The 22,585-nt window shown below is 45.8% G+C and overlaps 1 protein-coding gene across 2 annotated transcripts in view; it reads right to left on the bottom strand.

Moving 5' to 3' along the window:
- Nucleotides 1–22,585, bottom strand: part of SNTG1 (syntrophin gamma 1) — a 3,232,656-nt gene that overhangs the window by 437,189 nt on the left and 2,772,882 nt on the right. For both annotated transcript variants that reach the window (XM_069218895.1, XM_069218893.1), the window contains one exon: nucleotides 7,983–8,075. In XM_069218895.1, the coding sequence (XP_069074996.1) occupies nucleotides 7,983–8,075 (93 nt within the window). The remainder of the gene's footprint in view (nucleotides 1–7,982; nucleotides 8,076–22,585) is intronic.

The following is a 22,585-nucleotide window of genomic DNA, read 5'->3' as shown; positions in this document are numbered from 1 at the left end:
AAATGGGTTATAGGCAAGGACAAGTAAGTACCTACACTTAGCAATAGGCCACTAACCTCCACTTAGGTCCAGTTGGGTCTCAGTAAATTAAACCTAGCTCAACCCTTGGTAGCTTGGCAACGAGAGACAAGGCTTAACTTAGGAGACAAAGCATAAAGCAATTAAATATCACAAAACAGTAATTAAATAAAACACAGGAAACAGTTTAAAAATACAAAGTCAATTGATAATAATAGGAAATATTCTTATCCTTAAAATGACAGCAAAACGAATACAATTGGACAAGGGGAACCGCAGATATGAATTTTTTAAGAATTAATGCTTTGTAGCGCATAGAAACAAAAAGGGCCAATCTGGTCATCTGGTCGCACCAGTGTCAACATCATGGACACACCAATTGGTGAGCTCAGGGGTCAGGGAAAAAAGACTAGCAAACTGCTCCAAAACATTTCTGCAGTCTTTTTGTTGCTGGTCTGTCAACTTGGGAGAGAGTACCACTCCCTCCACTGACCCTTCTTATTCATTTGAGGACAGGTGGTCTAGCAGAGGTTCACTCCCCTCCTCTTTCCCTTCTGCCCTGTCCTGGTGGGGTTTCAATCTGTTGACATGCAGGATCCTATGAGGATTCCTGGGGGTGCTATGATCCACTAAGTAGGTGATTTCCCCTTTTTTCTCCACAGTTGGATAGGGCCCAGTCCATTTGGCCTGAAGTGCCCTAGGAACCATATGCTCCAAAACCCACACCAGCTGACCTGGGTGATACTCAGGCATGGTAGCTTTCTGGTCATGCCAGAGCTTCATGAGCTCCTGGCTGGCCTCCAGGTTACTGCTTGCCTTCTTCATGTTCTCAGCCATGCGTGCCCGAAGGCCCAGCACATAATCCAACACATTCTCCTTGGATTCTTTGAGAGGCTTCTCCCAAGATTCTCTCACCAAGCACAATGGGCCTCTTACAGGTGCCCAAACAGCAATTCAAAGGGGCCGAACCCAACCCCTTTCTGTCGCACAGAAAGGCATAGGAGGAGAACATCTCATCTCCTCCTGAGTTTGTCAGACAAACCCATGATATACCCTTCAGGGTCTTATTAAATCTTTCCACCAGACCATTGGACAGTGGATGATAGGGGGTGGTGAACTTATAAGTAACACCACACTCATCCCACATGGCTTTCAGATAGGCAGACATACAATTTGTGACTCTATCTGAGACCACCTCCTTTTGGAATCCCACTCTGGTGAACACACCAAGTAGGGTTCTAGCCACTGTGGGAGCAGTGACTGTCCGGAGGGGTATTGCCTCAGGGTACCTAGTGGCATGGTCCACAACCACCAAAATGTACCTGTTGCCTGAGGCAGTTAGTAGGTCTAGGGGACCAACAATGTCAATCCCTACCCTCTCAAAGGGAGTCCCAACCACTGGCAGTGGTATCAAGGGAGCCTTTGGATTGCCTCCTGCCTTGCCACTGGCCTGGCATGTAACACAGGAGCTGCAAAACCCCCTGACTTTTTCTGACATTTGGGGCCAATAAAAAATGGTTGACCAGCCTGTTTCAGGTTTTGATTCGTCCCAAATGTCCAGTTAAGGGAATATCATGCCTTAAAGTGAGGAGGAATTCTCTATACTTCTGGGGGACCACCACTCTCCTGGTTGCCCCTGGATTGGGGTCCCATGCCTTGGTGTAGAGAACTCCATCCTCCCAGTAAATATTGTGGGTTCCACTGGTATTCCCTTGTTCTTGCGAGGCAGCAGTCTGCCTTAGGCCCCCAAGAGTGGGACACTCTCTTTGTCTCTGGCACAACTCTTCTCTGGTGAGCCCACCTGCTCCTTGCAGTTCTGCCAAGTCAGGCAGAGCTTGGAGGGGAGGTGGCCCTCTCTCAGAGGTCAGATCCTCCCCCTCAGATTTAGGGGCATATTTATACTCTGTTTGCGCCGAATGTGCGTCAAAATTTTTGACGCACAATCGGCGCAAACCCTGCCCCATTTTTATACTTTGACGTCCGACCCCGCGGGCGTCAAAGTTCCACCATGTGCGTCATTTTTTGGAAGGTGGAACCAGCCTTGCGTTAATTATATGCAAGGTAGGCGTTCCCTTCCAAAAAATGACTTTAAGGCCTGTGCCCCATATTTATACTGTGATGTCATTTTGACGCACAGGAGGGGGCAGGCCTTAAAAAACGGCGCCCAGCCTGATGAGCGCTGTTTTTTAACGCCTGGGTCAGGGCAGGCGTTAAGGGACCTGTGGGCTCGGAAGGAGCCCAGAGGTGCCCTCCCATGCCCCCAGGGACACCCCCTGCCACCCTTGCACACCCCAGGAGGACACCCAAGGATGCAGGGACCCATCCCAGGGAAGTAAAGGTAAGTTGGGGTAAGTATTTTTTTTCGTATTTTTTTTTGTGGCATAGGGGGGCCTGATTTGGGCCCCCCTACATGCCACTATGCCCAATGACCATGCCCAGGGGACGTAAGTCCCCTGGGCATGGCCATTGGGCAAGGGGGCATGACTCCTGTCTTTGCTAAGACAGGAGTCATTTCAATGGGGGTTGGGCGTCCAAAAAAATGGCGCAAATCGGGTTGAGGCCTGAATTTTGCCTCAGACCTGACTTGCCCCATTTTATGACGCCCAACCTCCATTTTCCCCTACGCCGGCGCTGCCTGGTGTGAGTCATTTTTTTTTACGCACACCAGTCCTCAGCGCCGGCTAACGTCATTCAATAAATAAGGCGCCCGCATGGCGCTTTGGAATGGCGTTAGCCGGCGGTAACATTTTTGACGCACAACTGCGTTGGCGCAGTTGTGCGTCAAAAAGTATAAATATGGGCCGTAGATTCCTCCGGACCCTCTGTACTTGTGGGGGCTGGCAAGCCAGAACCAGTGCCCCTTCTCTTCTTCTTGGAGGCTTGGCTCATTGTTCCAGGGTCCAAGTGTCCAGCACTTCCCTGTTGTGCTGCCTGTGTCCTGGTCACAGCACACACCCATTCAGGGAGGTCCAGCATCTGTGGATGGACCCTACTCTCTCCCTCTGACCATTCAGATGCTTCAAGATCATTTCCCAGCAGACAATCTACTGGGAGGGCAGGAGCTACAGCTACCTTCTTAGGGCCAGTCACACCTCCCCATTCCAGACTCACCATGGCCATGGGATGGAGCTTGGTTCTGCTATCTGCATAAGTTACTTGGTGGAAGACACCAGGTAAGTCCTGCTCTGGAGAAACCAGCTTCTCTGTGACCATTGTCACACTGGCTCCTGTATCTCTCAGAGCTTCCACCTCAGTCCCATTGACTTTAGGCATCTGCCTATACCTCTCCATGCCGGGAGGTAAGGTGGCCATAGTTGCAATGTCCAACCCACCCACGGATGTTAAGGTGACCTCAGTGTACCTTGATCCCAGCCCTGGGCCAACTTCCACACCATCCCTACACTAGCAATCCTCTGGGATTGCCCACCAGTGGGGGCTTCTTGGAGCAGATAGCCTCTCCCGTTTTGTGTCCAGGTTGATGACACTCAAAGCACTTGCCGGCCTTAGCAAGCTCCTGAAACTTTCCTGCCTTAACAGGATCATAATGCTTCCCCTGATACCCTTTCCCCTTAGAAGTGGAATGGCTCGGGGCTCCCCTACCCTGAGAAGTTGTTGGGGACTCTTGGGAGGACTCTTTGGGCTTTTTATCATCTTTCCCTTGGTTCTTCCCCTGAGAAGAACCATGTTCTCCCTTTTTCTGATCACCCCCTAGGGGACTCTGGTGAACCCTAGTTCTTAACCAGTCATCTGCTGCCTCCCCCAGCTCTGTGGGGTTGGTCAACTTAGAGTCAACTAGGTACTGGTGGAGCTTCTCTTGGGCACAATTGGTTAGAAGGTGCTCCGTCATAATCAAATTGTAAAGCCCCTCAAAGGTACTTACCTTGTTGCCGTGTATCCAGCCCTATAGTGCTTTAACTGAGATGTCTACAAAGACCACCCAGGACTGGGTACTTGTCTTTTGGGTGTCCAATTTAAAGCATTTTTAATTTGCTTTACTTAAAACTGTAACGTGATACTGAACACAAGTACAGGATCCCATTGCTGCTGCCAAAAATATTGGAAAATGGGTTATTGGCAAGGGCAGGTAAGTTCCTACACTTAGCAATAGGCCACTAACCTACACTTAGGTCCAGTTAGGTCTCAGTAAATTAAACCTAGCTCAACCCTTGGTAGCTTGGCAACGAGCGGTAAGGCTTAACTTAGGAGACAAAATGTAAAGCATTCAAATATCACAAAACAGTAATTAAATAAAACACAGGAAACAGTTTAAACATCCAAAATCAATTTATACAAATAGAAAATATTTTTAGCCTTAAAATGACATCAAAATGAATAAACTTGGATAAGGGGAACCAGAGATATTAATTTTGAAAGAATTAATGCTTTCCAGCACATAGAAACAAAAATCGCCAATCTGGTCATCTGGTCGCACCTCGACCGGGGCAAAGTCAAAGCTTAAGGTTGACTGCGATGGAGCCCGGCTCAGCTACTGCATGCGGGAGGCCTTGTCAAAAGTTTAACTTAGGACTGAGTTGTTTTTCTGGAAAAAAAATTCAGCTGGACCAAGTGGCCAGTCCAATCCGACCTCCTGGAACTCTTCCTTGGATATGCGTTGCGGGAGATCTCGTGGTGATTTTTACCTTCGAACTTGGTTGTTTTTTTTAGGTGAAAATCCTTCGACTGGGGCAAACCTGAATCTTGATCTGACATCCTTGGAGCCCTCTTCAGATACACTGCCTGGGAGATCCTGGTCAACTTCCTACGTTCGGACTTAGTCACTTTTTCTGAGATTTTCTTCACCGGGACGAACCTGCAAGTCAGGCCGGATCACGGTTAAGGCAAGCAGGGCAGAGTTGCTGCGACAGGTCGGTCCCTTTATGGAGCTTTTTTCCAAAAGTTCTCCAAACTTCTGGATCTTCTTCCAGATGTTCCTTTAAGGGTCTTTTGAGGTCCACAGCTCACCCCAAGGTTTCAGAAGCTCTGAGATGCTCCTTGAGGGTGCGGACTACAACTCCAGTATGCACCTGGCACAAACTCCTTTTTGGCCACTGGGCAGTGGTCAGCTGGTTGGGTTCTTCAGGAGTTGGTGCAGCAGACTCTGGTTAGCAAGTTTTCACCTGTAGCAAACAGGGAGTCCCTCCTTGAACCAGTTGAAGCCAGGCAAAGTCCTTCTTGTGGTGAAGCCCAAGTGTGCAGCTGGTGTGGTCCTCCAGAGTGCAGTGCCCAGGTGCAGGTCAGGGGTCCAGCAGGGCAGTCCTTCTTCTTCTGTAGTTCTTCCTTGTTGGAATCTGATAGGGATCTGCGGTGTGGGTGCAGGTCTGCCAGTTTTATCCTTGCTCCTGGGTGAAAAATAGGGGGGTCCTGGTTGGTTCTCCAATCAGGGGCAGGATCCTTCACCGTGTGTTGAACACTTCCTGGAAAGTTTGGCAAAAATCAATCCCAGGGAGCATCATTCCTCAAAACTCCATCATGGCTTGAAGTGATTTTTGGAGGTTACATTTGGTGAGCCCACCCACTGGTGTGGTTAAAAATCCTAAACATACCCCTCTCCTAATCTAATCAAGGGGGCACCTAATTGTCTGGGTTTGCAGGATGTGAGGATGTTGTTGGGTTGCTCCAAATGTCCTTCCCTGCCTTTGAAGACCAGTTTGGCAGCCCTTCCTGCTTCCCCATCTGCTGAGGGAAGATCTCCCCCAGGCACATCCCTTTGTGCTGAGCCAGGCCACTTCACACCTCATCCAGGCAGCCTGGCAAGGCTGCCAGAGGCAGGCCAATCAGAGCAAAGCAGCAAACACACACTGCAGGGCTGAAGTTGGCAACTTTTCAGGTAAAGTTTAAAACTCCTTACCTAAACAAGTTATATTAAATCCAACAACTGGAAGATGTGGGATTTATTATAACAATTAATTTGATATCAAACTTGTTGTATCTGCTACTTAAGGGGACTTTTAAAATTAAAATAAAGCCTCCCCATTCTAGCCTATGAAGGCCATTCACTGCAATGAGGGAAAATGAATTTGCCTGTTTTACTTCACCAGGGCTTATAAATCTATTTTTATAAGATCCCTGCTTATAGTTACATAGCACCCAGCCCTAGGGGCATATAGGGCACACCTTAGGGGTGACTTATATGTAAAAATAAGTTAGTTTAAGACTTTGGAACTACTTTGAATTCCAAAGTTGAATTTGCATGTAACGTTAATAAAAAAGCAGCCAACAAGATAGGCCTGCCTTTTACACGGGCACCTCAGCAGTGCACCTACGGGGGCACTACCTATGCTGGGGTCCCTAAACCTACATGCCTTACCATATAATTTTGCCAATTATAATTAGCCTAATTTGCATATCCACTTTACACAGAGCACTGGCCCCTGGACTGGTAAGCAGTACCTAGGGCACAGCCAAGAGTCAGTAACCACCAGTACTTATCCAAAAAGTTTGGGGGTGAACAGGGCATAAAGGAGGACTTTCCTACAATCATACTTTCTCTTCCCTAATTTTTCTTCACAAAGGTTTCCTTTTCTGCAGTATATTTTTGTGACACAACCATGATCTGGAAAATGCAAAACAAAAATATGTATGTAGGAAAATGGCCCTTTTGCATGGTCACATATGCTTTTTACAAGATTATGTTGCTGGTCTTGGGAGTCTGCACACTAGGGCATTGCTGTCCAGTGTGAAGTCAATGTACTCTGACCGCTAAAAATATGTTGAATTGGGATATAACTAATTGGCACATTTAACTAATCTACATGTTCTTTGTGTATGGTACAAAATGTACCCAGAGCCTGTAAGTTAAATGTCACTAGGGGGCTGCAGCACATATTGTGCCCCCACTGAAGTGACAATGCAAAAGAAGACTGAATGCATGCCACCAGTAATTTGGCTCTGCAAGTTTAAACATTCACAATAACGCCTTTTGATCGGTCTGCACTTTCTTTTCAATTTTATTGTCGCCCCAAGTAGGGCACATATGTCCATAAAGCAAGTTGCATGATATAAGAAGCAGGACATGTAAAAGTTTAGTGTTAAACATGTCCATACCATGACAATGCTATAAAAGCTATTTTCACAGTGGTAGGGTTTGCTGTTTCCTTGGACAGCACTGGGATATTAATAAAGTTAATAAGGTGACATATCCCTAGCAAGCAGATAGAAAGTTAATTCTTGTATTTAAAAAGAAAAAAAATATTACAAATCTAATTAATTTTTAAGGTCGAATTTGCAACAAATATTTGACCAAAGTTTCTTTTAAAAATGTACCTTTATGCGGCCTAAAGCCTCTAGAAGCCTGTTTGCCTAACCTTCCAACTGTCACCCAGGATCTGAATAACTCCTGAACAGGTTTAATATTTTCTTAAGTCAAACCTGTCTGCTCTGTGCCACAGCTACCAGGTGTTGAGCTCAGGTTTAAATTTTGAATCTTTACTGGACATAACAAGAATAGTGCCCTTATTAGTTCTAGTGGACTGCCATCCACCCCAACAAATAATCCAGTTTCTCACAATGTGTCACTGTTGTGTCGTTACCTATGTGATTGCTCAGAATTTTGGCTTAGCTTTTCATCCTTCCAATGTTGACACAGTGGGATTGTTAAATTGCACATTAGTAACAAATGTTGCTTACAGTTGGTTACATTTTGGTAGAAACAAAATATAAAACTTGTAACTTAGTTATTTAATTCGTATTTTCTTTTATTCTCTGACACATACATTTTCAATTTGTATTCTCTAACTTTCTATCAACTGTTAATGTATAAATCTGCATCATCTTATTAATATGTATTTTATGTTTTCCATTGCAAGGGCTCTGAGATGATTGTTATCATGTAAATGAAACAAATGACAATTAATGCACACTTTTAGAAACATATTTCTTTGATCCGAAAATGTCATTAAACATTGTACTTTCATAGTTTATATCAAGCCACTGATAAAGCCTTTTAATATTATTCTGAGAAATACCTTTGTTGCAGCATCGAAACAAACAAATCCCATGCTAAAATCAATTGTGAGACCCATGAGGTGACTGTCCAACACGCAGGCATACGTTTTACACTGCAAAATGAGATAAGACATAAAATATGTACATTAGTACATCACAAAGGCTACAGGAAACACATAATTATAATCTTGCGGAACATTTGTAGATATTAATCTTATTACTCCATTTTATGAAAAGTAAAAATGTCTTGCTTCTTGGTTACGATTACTTTCATAGCTATTTGAAAATGATAAACTACTCAAATTAAGAACTTTAACGAAACATAGTTATAAAGTGTTTGGAAGGAATAATGATTACTTTTGTATAAAGAATGCCTTGGAAACAAACAATTTTGTAGGTTGCACTGAAGTATGTTTCACCATCCATCATCTTTTCTGCTGTTTGTTTGCACCTCCCTATTGAGGAGGAACATGTCCTGTGGTGGGTCCTTGACCCACTGTGCCACATGGGTCAAGGTGAACCTCACAGAGACCAAACAAGGCTGAAATCAGTCTAGGCTTGCTGCAGCTCTAATTTAGAGGGTACCTGTACAGGAAGTCTGGCCTGGACCCTCACTTGTTGGGGGAGAGAGAGAGATCAATGCTTACTTCATGCAATTGGCCCATCTCAATCAAGACACAGAAAAGCGAAACAGGGATTGTCTTTAATGCAATGCACACCAGAGTACTTACCAGTGACTGATATTAAATGAAGAATTCAATCATCACATTTTTTAATATCTCCATGGGATCTCACTTATAGAAGCATTACATCTAAATGTGGCTCTGAGCTTAAAATGCCTTAGATGCACCTCAAAAAAGTGTGAATTCATTGGGGTTAATATTTTTGTCTGGTCTGGCATTAATTTGCCTTTCTCTGGGTTCATTTTGTAAGCAGCATTGCAAGACAAGACACCCTGAAGTGATTTAAGGGGGACATAAATGTTTATATTCAGTGACTTCTGCTGATGTTTTTAAGTTAACGTATGTCCACTAACCACGCTAAAATCAGCATATGGCCTGTTTGTAACATAACAGGGATTCGAGGAATTAAAAAATGAGTCCCCTCAGCACTGATGACCTGAACAATATATTAAGTGTAATAATACCCTTCAACTTTAGGATAAATGTGATTAACAGCATAATTATTTAGTGGGAAGCAGGGACGGCTGTTATTATGGGGCAAAGTGAGCGATGCCTCACTAACAGTAAGCAAAAAAACTAACACGGAGTTGCTCTAATGAAAGGCTCCGTGGTGCTTTGATTCAGGCAGTAAGTCAATTGAAACTCGTTTTCTCTAACAGTTGGAAAAGTTGAAGCAGCTGCGCCTGTCCGTGTCTGTGCGAGAAAGTACTTGCCCTGGAGGCACAAGGCAGTGTTGGGTCATCAGAGTATTGGGCGTGGCATTTTTCAGTGCTTGTGTATTAGCTTCATTTTGGGCCTTAAGGCCTGTGACCGTGGGCGTGGTTCGCATAGCTGAGAGACAAGGGAAGTAGGGTTGAACAGGTATCCGCAAACCCTACCCCAACCCATACTGGTATGCTTTTGTTTCGAGGAGGACGGACCTGGAGAGGGGCCCTCAGAGTATTTGTCAGTTGACACACACGAGGGAAGAAGTAATGGGTGAAGCCCATTTTGTCCTGTGCAGAGTGCAACTTGATCTTAACACGGAGCACTTTGCTCGAACCACAACGGTTGCCTCCAGCAGCAGGATTCCACAGGTCTCAGTGCTGCCCAGTGCCCACCCTTTTGGAGCTGCAAATACCTTCGTGGATTGGAGACAGACTGCAGGCCCAGCCCACACAGCTCCACTGAGCTGCTGCTTCCTCGTGGGAGAGCTGGCTGTCTGCATTGGGTAGGGAAAACACTAGCTAGCCGTTAAATTGTTGCATTCTTCCAGAGAGGAGTAAAAAGCAGATAGCAATTACACCATGGTGTGCCATTTTCATGAACCTATGCAAAGTAATTGTGTTTGTTGAAAAATAATTTAATTCCATCCACTGGGCCACTTCTCTTATCTATACCCAAGTAATATACATTGATTGGTTTGAGAGTTAAATGGACTTCGCTGATGCCCAGTGGCACACTGATCTCTTGTACTGAAACAAAATGAAAGACTGACTGCTGGATCCATGCAGCACCACGTCTTCATTCTCTGACACCTGAAGTGAGCCTAAGCATGCTCCTGGCCTCCTTGCAGCTATGCCAAGATATTGAAAAAGAAGCTTGCACAAGTATGTGCGCAGGGTGAGTGGGGTCGCTGTGTGAGTGCAGAATGGTTGGTGTGCCTAAAAGAGTGCAGGGTGAGTGGTGTCCCTGTATAAGCACAGGGTGTCTAAGGACGCTGTATGAGTGCAGGGTAAGTGGCATGTTTGTTTGATCGCAGGGTGAGTGGGGACACTGTAAGAGAGTAGGGTGAGTGGTGTGCCTGCATGAGTGCAGGCTGAGTGGGGTGCTGAATGAGTGCAGGGTGAGATCGAACAATGTATGATTGCAGAGTGAATGGTGTGCCTGTACCAGGGCAGGGTGAGGAGCTTACCTGTATGAGTGCAGGGTGAGCACTGTGCCTGTATGAGTGCAGGGTGTGTAGGGATGCTGAATGAGTGCGGGATGAGTAGGGATGCTGTATAAGTGCAGGGTGAGTGGGGATGCTGTATGAGTGCAGGGTGAGTGGGGACGTTCTATGAGCACAAGGTTGGAGGTGTGCCTGTATGAGTGCAGAATGAACAGTGCACATGTATAAGTGCAGTGTGAGTGGGGTTGCTGTATGAGTACAGGGTGAGTTGGGATGCTGGATGAGTGCAGGGTGGGGGTGGTGTGCGTGTATGAGTGCAGGGTAGGTTGTGTGCCTGTATTAATACAGGGTGAGTTTTATGCCTTTATGAGTGCAGGGTGAGTGGGGATGTTGTATGAGGGCAGGGTAAGTGGTATGCTCGTATGAATCTAGAGGCAGAAGGGATGCTGTTTGATTGCAGGGTGAGCGGTGTGCTTGTATGAGTACAAGGTGAGCATTGTGCCTGTATGACTACAGAGTGAGTGGTGTGCCTGTATGAGTACTGGTGAACAGGGAAACTGTATCAGTGCAGGGTGAGTGGAGATGCTGTATGAGCGCTGGGTGAGAAGTGTGCCTTTACGGGTGCAGGATGTGAAGTTAGAGTCTCCTGTGTGAGTGGGGTTGCGGTATGAGTGAATGGTGAAGGGTTTGCCTGTATGAGTGCTGGGTGATCAGAATGCATGTGTGAGTGTAGGGTGAGCAAAGCAATGTGCGTCTGTGACTAGAGTGAGAAGTGATGTGTCTGTGAGTGTAGGGAGAGTGGCAAGACCTTGTGTGTCCATTTGCATTCCTTTTTTGAAAAACAATGGTAGCAAGCTTTTTTCGAAGTTATGCAGAAAATATATAAATTTCACCTATTATTTCTAAAACCGACATGAGAAGGGAGAACATCCCTGCTCCCCCACCGATGTTTCATTGGCGCTCACTCATACTTTATATTCCTCTCACAGTTTTCTCCCACACCACTTTTATAATGCCCCAGCCACCACTGTTGGGAAGATGATTGTTCCAGATTGTTTCATAAAATATACTGTTTATAGTGCGGACATGAACCTTCGTATGCCCTGGGAATATCTCATTAGTGGAAGACAGCCAGTTGTTTGAAGCCACCATTTCCACTTACATTGTTCAGGTGTCAACACTGCCTGTATTGAAAAGGTAGGGCAGAAATTCATCTGCAGGTGGGTCAGGTGCAGGAAGTGATTGCATCTGCCTGCAGTGGGATGTCTGGGGGTACCCTTGGGAGGACACAATGACTGTGAGCCACCTCAATGTAGCACTCAGGCAGTGCACCTCCTCATGGCCTCTTTGGCCATGTACCCACATCTGTAATTCAATGCTGGCATAGAGAACAAGTATTGTGTCTTATGCATATGGCCACATCCCATACAAATGAGGAAATCCCCCCTAAATTATGTAGAGCATAAATGTAGCACCAGTGTGATATATATTACAGAAGGGACACAAACATCTACAATCACAAAGTGCTCATGTGCACCTGAGGCACATAGGCCCATATTTATCAAAGTTTTGCATCCCCCTTGCATAGTGCCACGGGACACAAGGGTGATACAAAACCTAAGTGAGGTTTATCAAGCCATACAAGGCCACCTTACATCGCCTTGCACGACTTGATAAGTCTAGAGTCAAACAAGGCAGTGCAAATTGTTACCTTGCGTTACTCTGTGGCAGGGAGGTGTGTGGCACGGGCACAAAATGGGTGTTTCCATGAATCCACTTAGGCATTGGTACACATTCCAAAATGTACCAACACTGATAGACCTGGAAATGTGTCAGAATTGTACATCTCCCCACCAGAGGTGCAAACGAGGAGAAATATCTTTATTTCTCCAAGGCGACCTGCTGCCTTGCATTGCGTGACATATTGATAAATATGGGTCTTAGTGTAATACAGCCCCTGTCACACTGTTCTTTTCTTTGCAGGGTCAGGAAACATCACCATTTTACTGCCTAATCAAAATGTGTACCTGTGCTCTCCCCCTCTCCTTTTTTATTTACTAGATACTCACTAACCAATGTCATCTGCTTGTGTTCAAGCCAATTGGTCGGCCTCTATTTTAGAAGACAAACACTAAGGGCCAAATTTACAGAGTCATCTTGCTGTGCTGCCCTGCATCAAAAGGAAAGGGCAAGAATGTGCTGTATACAGTGCATTCCTGTCCCTTCCAACTGCGCTGGTGCAGTTTTGACTGCCAACGCAGGCACCCTTGCACCAATGTGCACAGGTGTTTCGGTTGTTGGCAGGAATCTTTATGTGCAGGAAGGGGCACCTTCCTCCACAATAAACAATCCCGGCAGGGTTTTTCTGCTTTCTATATGTGCTGCAGAATGCAGCACACATAGAAAGAGAAAAACATGAGGAAAAGTGAAGACATTTTACCTTGTTGCGCCTCCCTTTGGAGGTGTAAGTTTTTGTCGCATCCCATGTTTTACAGGCTCTCGTAAATTTGGGGATACATTAAAATCCATGTCCACGTCATGTCATCATATAATTTATACTGATTCTCTCCCAGCTCAGCATACATTCTCTTTCTCTTCTTTGCCTGATCAACTTTCATCCTCTGATAAATTTTGAAACCCACAATCAGAGCTATTGTACATATGGCAATAACCAACAACAGATTCAGACAAAACCTACAACTCTACTCCCTAAGCTTCCAAACCATTTGCCTACATCAGCAAATCCATCTTGAATAGCCTCCCATGCACCTGTTGCTTTCGACTCTTTCAAATATTTTATCAAACCAGAATTGTTCTGAATGTATTTCTCCAGGTCTTTACTTTTTTCTGGGTAGTAAATACAGCATAGCTGAACTTTTAGCATCCTGCAGACTCTATCCTCTTTTGCAAGGAGAGGGTCTAACGCAAGTCTCTGCTGTAAAACCATAGATCATATTGCTACTGTTAGACTTGGCATCCTCGGCGTAGTCTCCCCTAACTTTTTGCCTCTGCTTGTCACGTTTTGGGCAGGTCTCATCAGGACTCTGGTTGGGACACCACTTGAGGTCACCGAATATCTTAAAGAGGTAGTAAACTGGGGCAGAAGAGCAGCTAAAGGCATATACGGAAAGGACAGCTATGGACAGGCACAGGAAAGTAAAAGCAGAGCAACCCTTGTGTGAACAAACAGGAAACAGATTACTAATGGACAAACGCGCTGGGGTTGCACACAAAGTAAGGTGCAGGACCTCCCACAGTGACAGGGAATGTCAATGCCTCTGTGCAGTTTGCTCTTACAGATAGACACCCTGCCAGCCCCATAGAAAGGAGGCAGCAGAAGTGATTCTGTCTCTGGACCCTAGAGCACAAACAAGGAAAGACACGCTCTTGTGGGTCCAGCTGGAAACAAAGTGGCGATTCCTGAGGAAACAGCAATAGCACACTGTCACTGTTAGGCACGAAAGACAACGTATAACACTAGACAAGGATGGGAGCTGGAATTGCCTCCTGGAAACCAGGAGCCAACACCAGTACAAAGGAGGACACTTATACACTGGTGAAGACTGATAGAACACTCACCAGACACAAATAACCAAGAAGAAACGGAAACAGAAGGGAACAAACTAAGAGGCAGAGGCAAGAACTGGAAACAGGCTCAGGCTGAAGCAAAGGTAGGACTAGGACTTGAAAACAGGGCGCAAACGTCTGGCTGGAACAAACAGAAAGAGGACTGGGAAACTGAGAGCAGGCTCTGGCTGGAACAGGAACGGACAGGGCTGGAATACAGGATGTAGATATACACAGTAAACGTGACTGGGAAACAGAGAGGAGGTTCAGGCTGAAACAAGGCAGAAGCAGGACAGAGAAACAGGGAGCAGGCTCTGGAAGAAACAGACAGGTACAAGGCTAAGAGATAGGGAGCAGACTCTGGCTGGAACTATCAGGAACAGGGCAGAGAAACAGGAAAAAGGATCAAGCTGGAACAGAACAGGAACAAAACTGGAACACCATCCCATAAGGGGTCTGTAACACAAAGGAACCAAACTCCAATGCATGATGAAGGATCTTGAGGAAATGGCTGCCTATAAGCAGTTCTAAGCTGGGCTGCACAGGAGAGGTCTCAGGTGTGTGTAGTTTCATCCACTTGCAAGTCCTGGAGGAGAGGATCCGGTGAAAAGGAGCAACTGGACTTCTCCCATAACAATGGGAAACAGAATCCGGGCTTTCCTGACTACCAGGCTGTGCATTATGGGATTTGCAGGGCCAGGAAGCAAATGTAGTACTACATAAGTATACCATGGCCAAAAGAGAAACAAACCGGAGTCAGCAAGGGACTCTAGATAAAAGGTGATTCCCAGGCTTCCGACAGTCCCCGTACAGCGCCCCCTAGAGATGGGATAACCGAGTCTTACCACTGCTTCCCAGGTTGTTTCTATGTTCTGGACTCTGTTTTTGCTGTTTTGTTTTCTCTTGAAACTGTCCCACTGCTGACCAGTGCTAAACTGTAAGTTTTTCCTTTATAAACTATATGTGTAAATTGGCTTATCCATGATTGGCATATTTTGTTCACTAGTAAGTCCCTAATAAAGTGCACTAGAGGTGCCCAGGGCCTGTAAATCAAATGGTACTAGCGAGCCTGCAGCACTGGTTGTGCCACCTACACTAGTAGCCCTGTAAACATGACCCAGACCTGACACTGCAGTATCTGTGTGTGCAGTTTCAAACTGCCAATTCAACCTGGCAAGTGTACCCACCTGCCAGGCTTAAAACGTCCCTTTTTCTACATGTAAGGCACAGCTGAGGTAGGCCCTAGGTAGCCCCATGGGCAGGGTGCAGTGTATGTTAAAGGTGGGACACGTACTAATGTGTTTTACATGTCCTAACAGTGAAATACTGCTAAATTCATTTTTCAGTGTTGCAAGGCCTATCTCTCTAATAGGTGAACATGGAGGCTGCCTTTAAATATCAATAAAGTGTAGATTCTCTTTGGGAGCAGATGGAAATATGGAGTTTAGGGTCTTTGAACTCACAGTTTAAAAATACATCTTTTAGTGAAGTTGGTTTTTAGATTGCTAGTTTGAAAATGCACTTTCAGAAAGTAAGCATTTTCTTGCTTAAACCATTGTGTGACTCTGCCTGTCTGTGGATTGCCTGTCTGGGTCAGTTTGACAGTTGGGTTGTTTGTGAGAATCTCCTCTAGACAGTGACACAAAGGGAGCTGGAGTGTAGCATGCACATACTGATGAGCCATCTGGGATAGAGGGAAGGGGAGGAGTGGTCACTTACACCTGAATTGGGTGTGCCTGCCTTCACACAATGCAGTCTCCAACCCCTTGGTGTGTATCTGGGGCCTGGCCTAGGCAAGGCAGGATCTTGTAAACAACAGAGACTTTCCTTTGAAGTAGGCCCTCTTCAAAGGCAGAAAGGGCTATACTTATTGGACCCAACACCCCTGAAGATTAGATTACTTCTGGAATCAAGAGAAACCTCTGCCAAGGAGAAGAGCTGGAAGAGAGTACTGCCTGATTGCCTGTGACTGTGCTTTGCTTCTGCCTGAGAGAGGTAAAGACTGACTTTTTTGTGACTTCCCGTGGGTGAAGTATCTCCAAGGGCTCGAACTGAGTTTGCCTCCTGTTGATGAAGTCTCATAGACATCAAAGACTTCTCTCTGTCAGCAGCTGGATTCTCTGCTGAGACTCTGCCCTGCCAAGTGGTGCCCTAGCCTGTCTCTGGGCCCTTGAAAGGTGAAGCTGGTGGAAAAGGACAGAAATCTATGCACAGATCGCCGCGCAGGGAAACTTTTGATGCACCATCTTCATTGCGGCTGAGAAACGACACGCCGACGGTCTTGCTGCTAAAATCGACACACAATCTGCATCGCAGCTGGGAAATCAACGTATCATGGCTGGAGAAATGATGCACAACACCCGCTGGCGGCTGCTGATAACCACGCAAGCACCACACAACACAGTTTCCTGACAGCATGTGGCTGAATTTCAACGCAACATCGCTGGGCATGAAAAATAAATGCAAAAGCCTGCCTGGACTCATGGTGCCCGCCTGGGAATCAACGTATCCCTCACTTGTGAGAGAGAAAAAACGACATACGCCGACCCGACCGGAGAAGGAATGATGCATGATCTCATTTGCGAGTGCGAAGTCGACGCATCGCTGGCCTTTTCGACACACGCTCGCACGTGCAGCTTTATTTTTGACACTAACCAGGTACTTTGTCTAACAACATCATTCACACTGTTTTCTGAATATTAAGGCTCTTATCCTTTTTAAAAATCATATCTTGACTTGTTTATTCTGGATTTTTGTCGGTCTGGTCTTGTTGATTTAGATGAATATTACCTATTTTTTAAAACTGGTGTGGGGTCCATTTTGTAGTGTTTTCACTGTGTTACTGTGTGTGTTGGTACAAAAAATTTACACATTGCTTCTGAAATTAAGTCTGCCTGCTAGTGCCAAGCTACCAAGGTGGTGAGCAGGGGTTAACTAAAGGTGATTCTCCTTTACCCTGACTAGAGTGAGGGTCCTTGCTTGAGCAGGTGGGTAACCTGACTGCCAACCAGAGACCCCATTTCGAACAGCTACCATCTCAGTGTGTACAACCAATAAGGAATTTTCTGTACTATTTACCAGTTTATCCACTGTTGTAGACAGCTTTCTAATGTTCAAATCATGCAACACCCCCCTCCAGATATGATAAAGGCACCAAAAATGTCTCCTACCACTTCTCCAGCATTAAAACAGTTTCTACTTCTAGGTTTTGTTTCCGACGCAGGATCATTGAAATGTACCACATGGTGAATCTTTAGGAAGTCTATACTGATTTAACATGTACCATGCCATTCCTTGAGCAATTTAAAATAAGCCTGTTGTCTTCAAATAAAGTACACTACAGGAATCACAATATCCTCTAACATCAAAAGTGTGCTCGCTTTCACTCTTCCTTCCAAATAATGGATCCAAATAACTCTGGTCAATGTATATGCACAACTTTTCGTTATGCTGCCCATCTAAAGCTAATGATGGTTGTTTTTCCTTCACTTGATGTTTGATTTCATCCTATTCGACCTGTGTTGTTTCTTAACGCATTTATCTGTTTCAGATTTAGACTCTAGGGGCCAGATGTAGGTTTCCGTTTGCGAGTTGCAAATTGCGAGTCCCAGCGACTCGCAATTTGCAACTTGCAAAAGGAAATGCAGAAAGGTGTCTCAGACACCTTCTGCGACTCGCTATGGGGTCGAAAAGACCCACCTCATGAATATTTATGAGGTGGGTTGCAGTTTGTGACCCCATAGCGAGTCTAGGCACTCATGGGGATGGTGGCCTGCTGGGGACAGCAGACCACCATGTCCGTGACTTCTTTCTTAATAAAGCATTTTTTTTTTCCTTTTTGCAGCCCGTTTTCCTTAAAGGAAAACGAGCTGCAAACAGAAAAAATACTGAAACCATTAGTTTTGGTTTTTTCAGAGTAGGCCTTGGTCCATAGGACCACTGCCTGCTCTGAAAAAATATTTTTTGGGGCATTCACAAAGGGGAGGGGGTCCCTTGGGACCCCTTCCCGTTTGCGAATGAGTTACCATCCACTTCAAGTGGATGGTAACTGCGAGTTGATTTGCGACTGCTTTCGTGGTCACAAATCAACTCTACATCGCTATGCGGTCGCAAATAGGAAGGGAACACCCCTTCCTATTTGCGAGTCGGAATTGCATTTTGCGAGTCGGTACTGACTCGCAAAATGTGTTTCTGCATCGCGTGAGGCCTTTTGCGCCTCGCAAAAGGCGTTTTTCACCGTTTGCAAGGTGCAAAAGGCTACCTACATCTGGCCCCAAATCTCTCCTTCTGTTTTCCCCTAGATTTAAACATGTCTTATCTACATCTGTCATTGAACAAGTTAAATTATGTTTGTGTGCCTATCCAGTGTATAGTGGCTTGAGAGATACAAAATATTTGCATATCATTTCTACACCTTTAAAATATGGATTTTTAGGAACTTCTCAAAGAACTAAGGCCCATATTTATACTTTTTGACGCTAAACTGCGCTAACGCAGTTTAGCGTCAAAAAGTTTTGCGCCGTCTAACGCCATTCTGAAGCGCCATGCGGGCGCCGTATTTATGGAATGGCGTTAGACGGCGCAATCAGACCGGCGCTGCCTGGTTTGCGTGGGAAAAAACCACGTAGACCTGACAGCGCCGGCGTAGGGGGAAAATGGCGCATGGGCGTCTTAAAATGGGGCAAGTCAGGTTACGTCGAAAAAATCGTCTTAACCCGACTTGCGCCATTTATTTTCGACGCCCATCCCCCATCAACATGACTCCTATCATTGTAAAGATAGGAGTCATGCCCCCTTGCCCAATGGCCATGCCCAGGGGACTTCTGTCCCCTGGGCATGGTCATTGGGCATAGTGGCATGTAGGGGGGCACAAATAAGGCCCCCCTATGCCACCAAAAAAATATATAAAAAAAAAAAAATTATACTTACCTGAACTTACCTGAATGTCCCTGGGGTGGGTCCCTCCATCCTTGGGTGTCCTCCTGGGGTGGGCAAGGGTGGCAGGGGGGGTCCCTGGGGGCATGGGAGGGCACCTGTGGGCTCATTTTGAGCCCACAGGCCCCTTAACGCCTGCTCTGAGCAGGCGTAAAAAGTGGCGCAAATGCGCCGTTTTTAGCCACGCCAACTCCCGGGCGTCTCTTTTGCCCGGGAGTATAAATACCACGTAAAGTCCTGGGAGTCATTTTTTAGACGGGAACGCCTCCCTTGCATATCATTAACGCAAGGAAGGGGTTCACGCTAAAAAATGACGCACATTCCGGGAACTTTGGCGCTATTCGCCTCTAACGCCATAGTATAAATATGGCGTTAGTTGGCGTTAGTTTTGCGTCGAAATTGCGTCAAAAAAAACGACGCAATTTCGGCGCAAACGGAGTATAAATATGGCCCTAAATCGTAATTTGAAAAATATTATTGAAAAATACCCTGTCTATAAAATATACTCAACAAAAGACTAAAAGAGTCTCCATATGTCAAAGGAATGTGGTGGTAAGTGATACCTTCTGAAAGGGAAGCAGGAAATTGAATACAAATGTAGGAACTCCTTGCACCCATAGTGTCAATGTACTCATAAATCGATCTAAAATATACATTTGCAGATTACTCTCCTCTAGAAACAACTAAGTGCAAAGCATTATCATCTAATCTATATAAACTATGATCTCTAGGACTCAGTGTTTGTGGGGGAACACTAGACAGTAACACATTTACTACAAAAGATGTATGGGAATATGCTCCTATCAATAAAATGATTAATACTACAAGGAAAATAAGCAACTCTGCACCTAATACGTATTTACATCTACAGGTTTTGTGGATTAGGGTTTAGTTGATGCAATAAATTGCAAAAGGTTTATTTACAAAAGCCTTAGTTAATCTGCCTTATCCCTACTCCATGTTTTTCTAAAGCACAATCCTCTATTCTTCTGCAGACCCGAGCCTTGGAAATCCTCCTAATTCCCTAACAAAGTCATTGCAAAGTCTCTAAAATATGCACAGCTCAAATTCACTAATAATCACATCCAGAATGAAATGCTCAGTCTATCCGGCAGCACAGGATTCTCAAAGTAAAACTCAAGCACAATGTTCAGTTCAAGGAGGTTCAGTTGGATCTATAGCATTATCCTAAATCTCCCAAAACATTCTGTCTCCGTCATCTGTGGCAAAGTATGTCCATTCAGGTGAAGAGTACTTCTGGCAGGGCACTGTAGTTCTTTTGGATCTCAGTGTCAATCCTTCATTCTCACTTTCACTTAGATCAGAGTTCTCAATGTCCTCTGGAATTGTTTGAGACACACACTCTTTAGGCAAGTAAAGTTTTTTCCTTTCTTTTCCTCTGGGTCAACAGTCTCCAGCTTCCACTTGCTTTCTCACAGCACTAGGGCCCATATTTATACTTTTTGACGCTAAACTGCGCTAACGCAGTTTAGCGTCAAAAAATTTAGCGCCGTCTAACGCCATTCTGAAGCGCCATGCGGGCGTCGTATTTATGGAATGGCGTTAGCCGGCGCTAGCAGACCGGCGCTGCCTGGTGTGCGTGGAAAAAAACCACGTAGACCAGGCAGCGCCGGCGTAGGGGGAAAATGGCGTTAGGGCGTCTTAAAATGGGGCAAGTCAGGTTGAGGCCAAAAAATCGCCTCAACCCGATTTGCGCCATTTTTTTCGACGCCCAGACGCCATTTAAATGACTCCTGTCTTAGTAAAGACAGGAGTCATGCCCCCTTGCCCAATGGCCATGCCCAGGGGACTTATGTCCCCTGGGCATGGTCATTGGGCATAGTGGCATGTAGGGGGGCACAAATAAGGCCCCCCTATGCCACAAAAAAAATTAAAAATATAAAAAATTATACTTACCTGAACTTACCTGAATGTCCCTGGGGTGGGTCCCTCCATCCTTGGGTGTCCTCCTGGGGTGGGCAGGGGTGGCAGGGGGGGTCCCTGGGGGCAGGGGAGGGCACCTGTGGGCTCATTTTGAGCCCACAGGCCCCTTAACGCCTACCCTGACCCAGGCGTTAAATAGTGGCGCAAATGCGGGGTTTTTTGACCCGCCAACTCCCGGGCGTGATTTTTGCCCGGGAGTATAAATACGACGCATTTGCGTCGCCGTCATTTTTTTTTACGGGAACGCCTTCCTTGCATCTCATTAACGCAAGGAAGGCGTTCACTCAAAAAAATGACGCTATTTGCCCATACTTTGGCGCTAGACGCGTCTAACGCCAAAGTATAAATATGGCGTTAGTTTTGCGCCGAATTTGCGTCGAAAAAAACGACACTAATTCAGCGCAAACGGAGTATAAATACGGGCCTAGGGCCCATATTTATACTTTTTGACGCTAAACTGCACTAACGCAGTTTAGCGTAAAAAAATTTAGCGCCGTCTAACGCCATTCTGAAGCGCCATGCGGGCGCCGTATTTATGGAATGGCGTTAGCCGGCGCTAGCAGACCGCCGCTGCCTGGTGTGCGTGGAAAAAAAACCACGTAGACCAGGCAGCGCCGGCGTAGGGGGAAAATGGCGTTAGGGCGTCTTAAAATGGGGCAAGTCAGGTTGAGGCAAAAAAATCGCCTCAACCCGATTTGCGCCATTTTTTTCGACGCCCAGACGCCATTTAAATGACTCCTGTCTTAGTAAAGACAGGAGTCATGCCCCCTTGACCCCTATGCCACCAAAAAAAATTAAAAATATAAAAAATTATATTTACCTGAACTTACCTGAATGTCCCTGGGGTGGGTCCCTCCATCCTTGGGTGTCCTCCTGGGGTGGGCAGGGGTGGCAGGGGGGGTCCCTGGGGGCAGGGGAGGGCGCCTGTGGGCTCATTTTGAGCCCACAGGCCCCTTAACGCCTACCCTGACCCAGGCGTTAAATAGTGGCGCAAATGCGGGGTTTTTTGACCCGCCAACTCCCGGGCGTGATTTTTGCCCGGGAGTATAAATACGACGCATTTGCATCGCCGTCATTTTTTTAGACGGGAACACCTTCCTTGCATCTCATTAACGCAAGGAAGGCGTTCACGCAAAAAAATGACGCTATTTGCCCATACTTTGGCGCTGGACGCGTCTAACGCCAATGTATAAATATGGCGTTAGTTTTGCGCCAAATTTGCGTCGAAAAAAACGACGCTAATTCGGCGCAAACATAGTATAAATACGGGCCTAGGTCCTTTGTCAGGGTCTGAATCTGAATTTGACTCAATCACCACTAGAGGGCAGGATTCATCCATCTCAGTGTCAGCTGTGGATCTCTCCAAATCCCCTTCAGACCAAATGTGCTGCTTCAGGCTCTGTGTTGATTCATGACAACTTTACTATCACAAGTTCCAGTTGTATTTCTGTTACCCTCGATACTTCTGGAAAAGTTGCTGTCACATCAAGCGACACTCAACTCTATGAGTATAGGAAGCATGTATCCAGTTAGGGAGACCTCCAGATGTAACAACTGTTGGTGTCACCAAGATGACTTGATATGACCCACACCAATGAGGTACCAAAATGTATCTTTCTTACGT

Source organism: Pleurodeles waltl, chromosome 2_2 (assembly GCF_031143425.1).
Source record: "Pleurodeles waltl isolate 20211129_DDA chromosome 2_2, aPleWal1.hap1.20221129, whole genome shotgun sequence".
NCBI classification, from domain to species: domain Eukaryota; kingdom Metazoa; phylum Chordata; class Amphibia; order Caudata; family Salamandridae; genus Pleurodeles; species Pleurodeles waltl.
The sequence above is the reverse complement of the archived record's forward strand: the minus strand, read 5'-3'. Positions and strand labels throughout refer to the sequence as shown.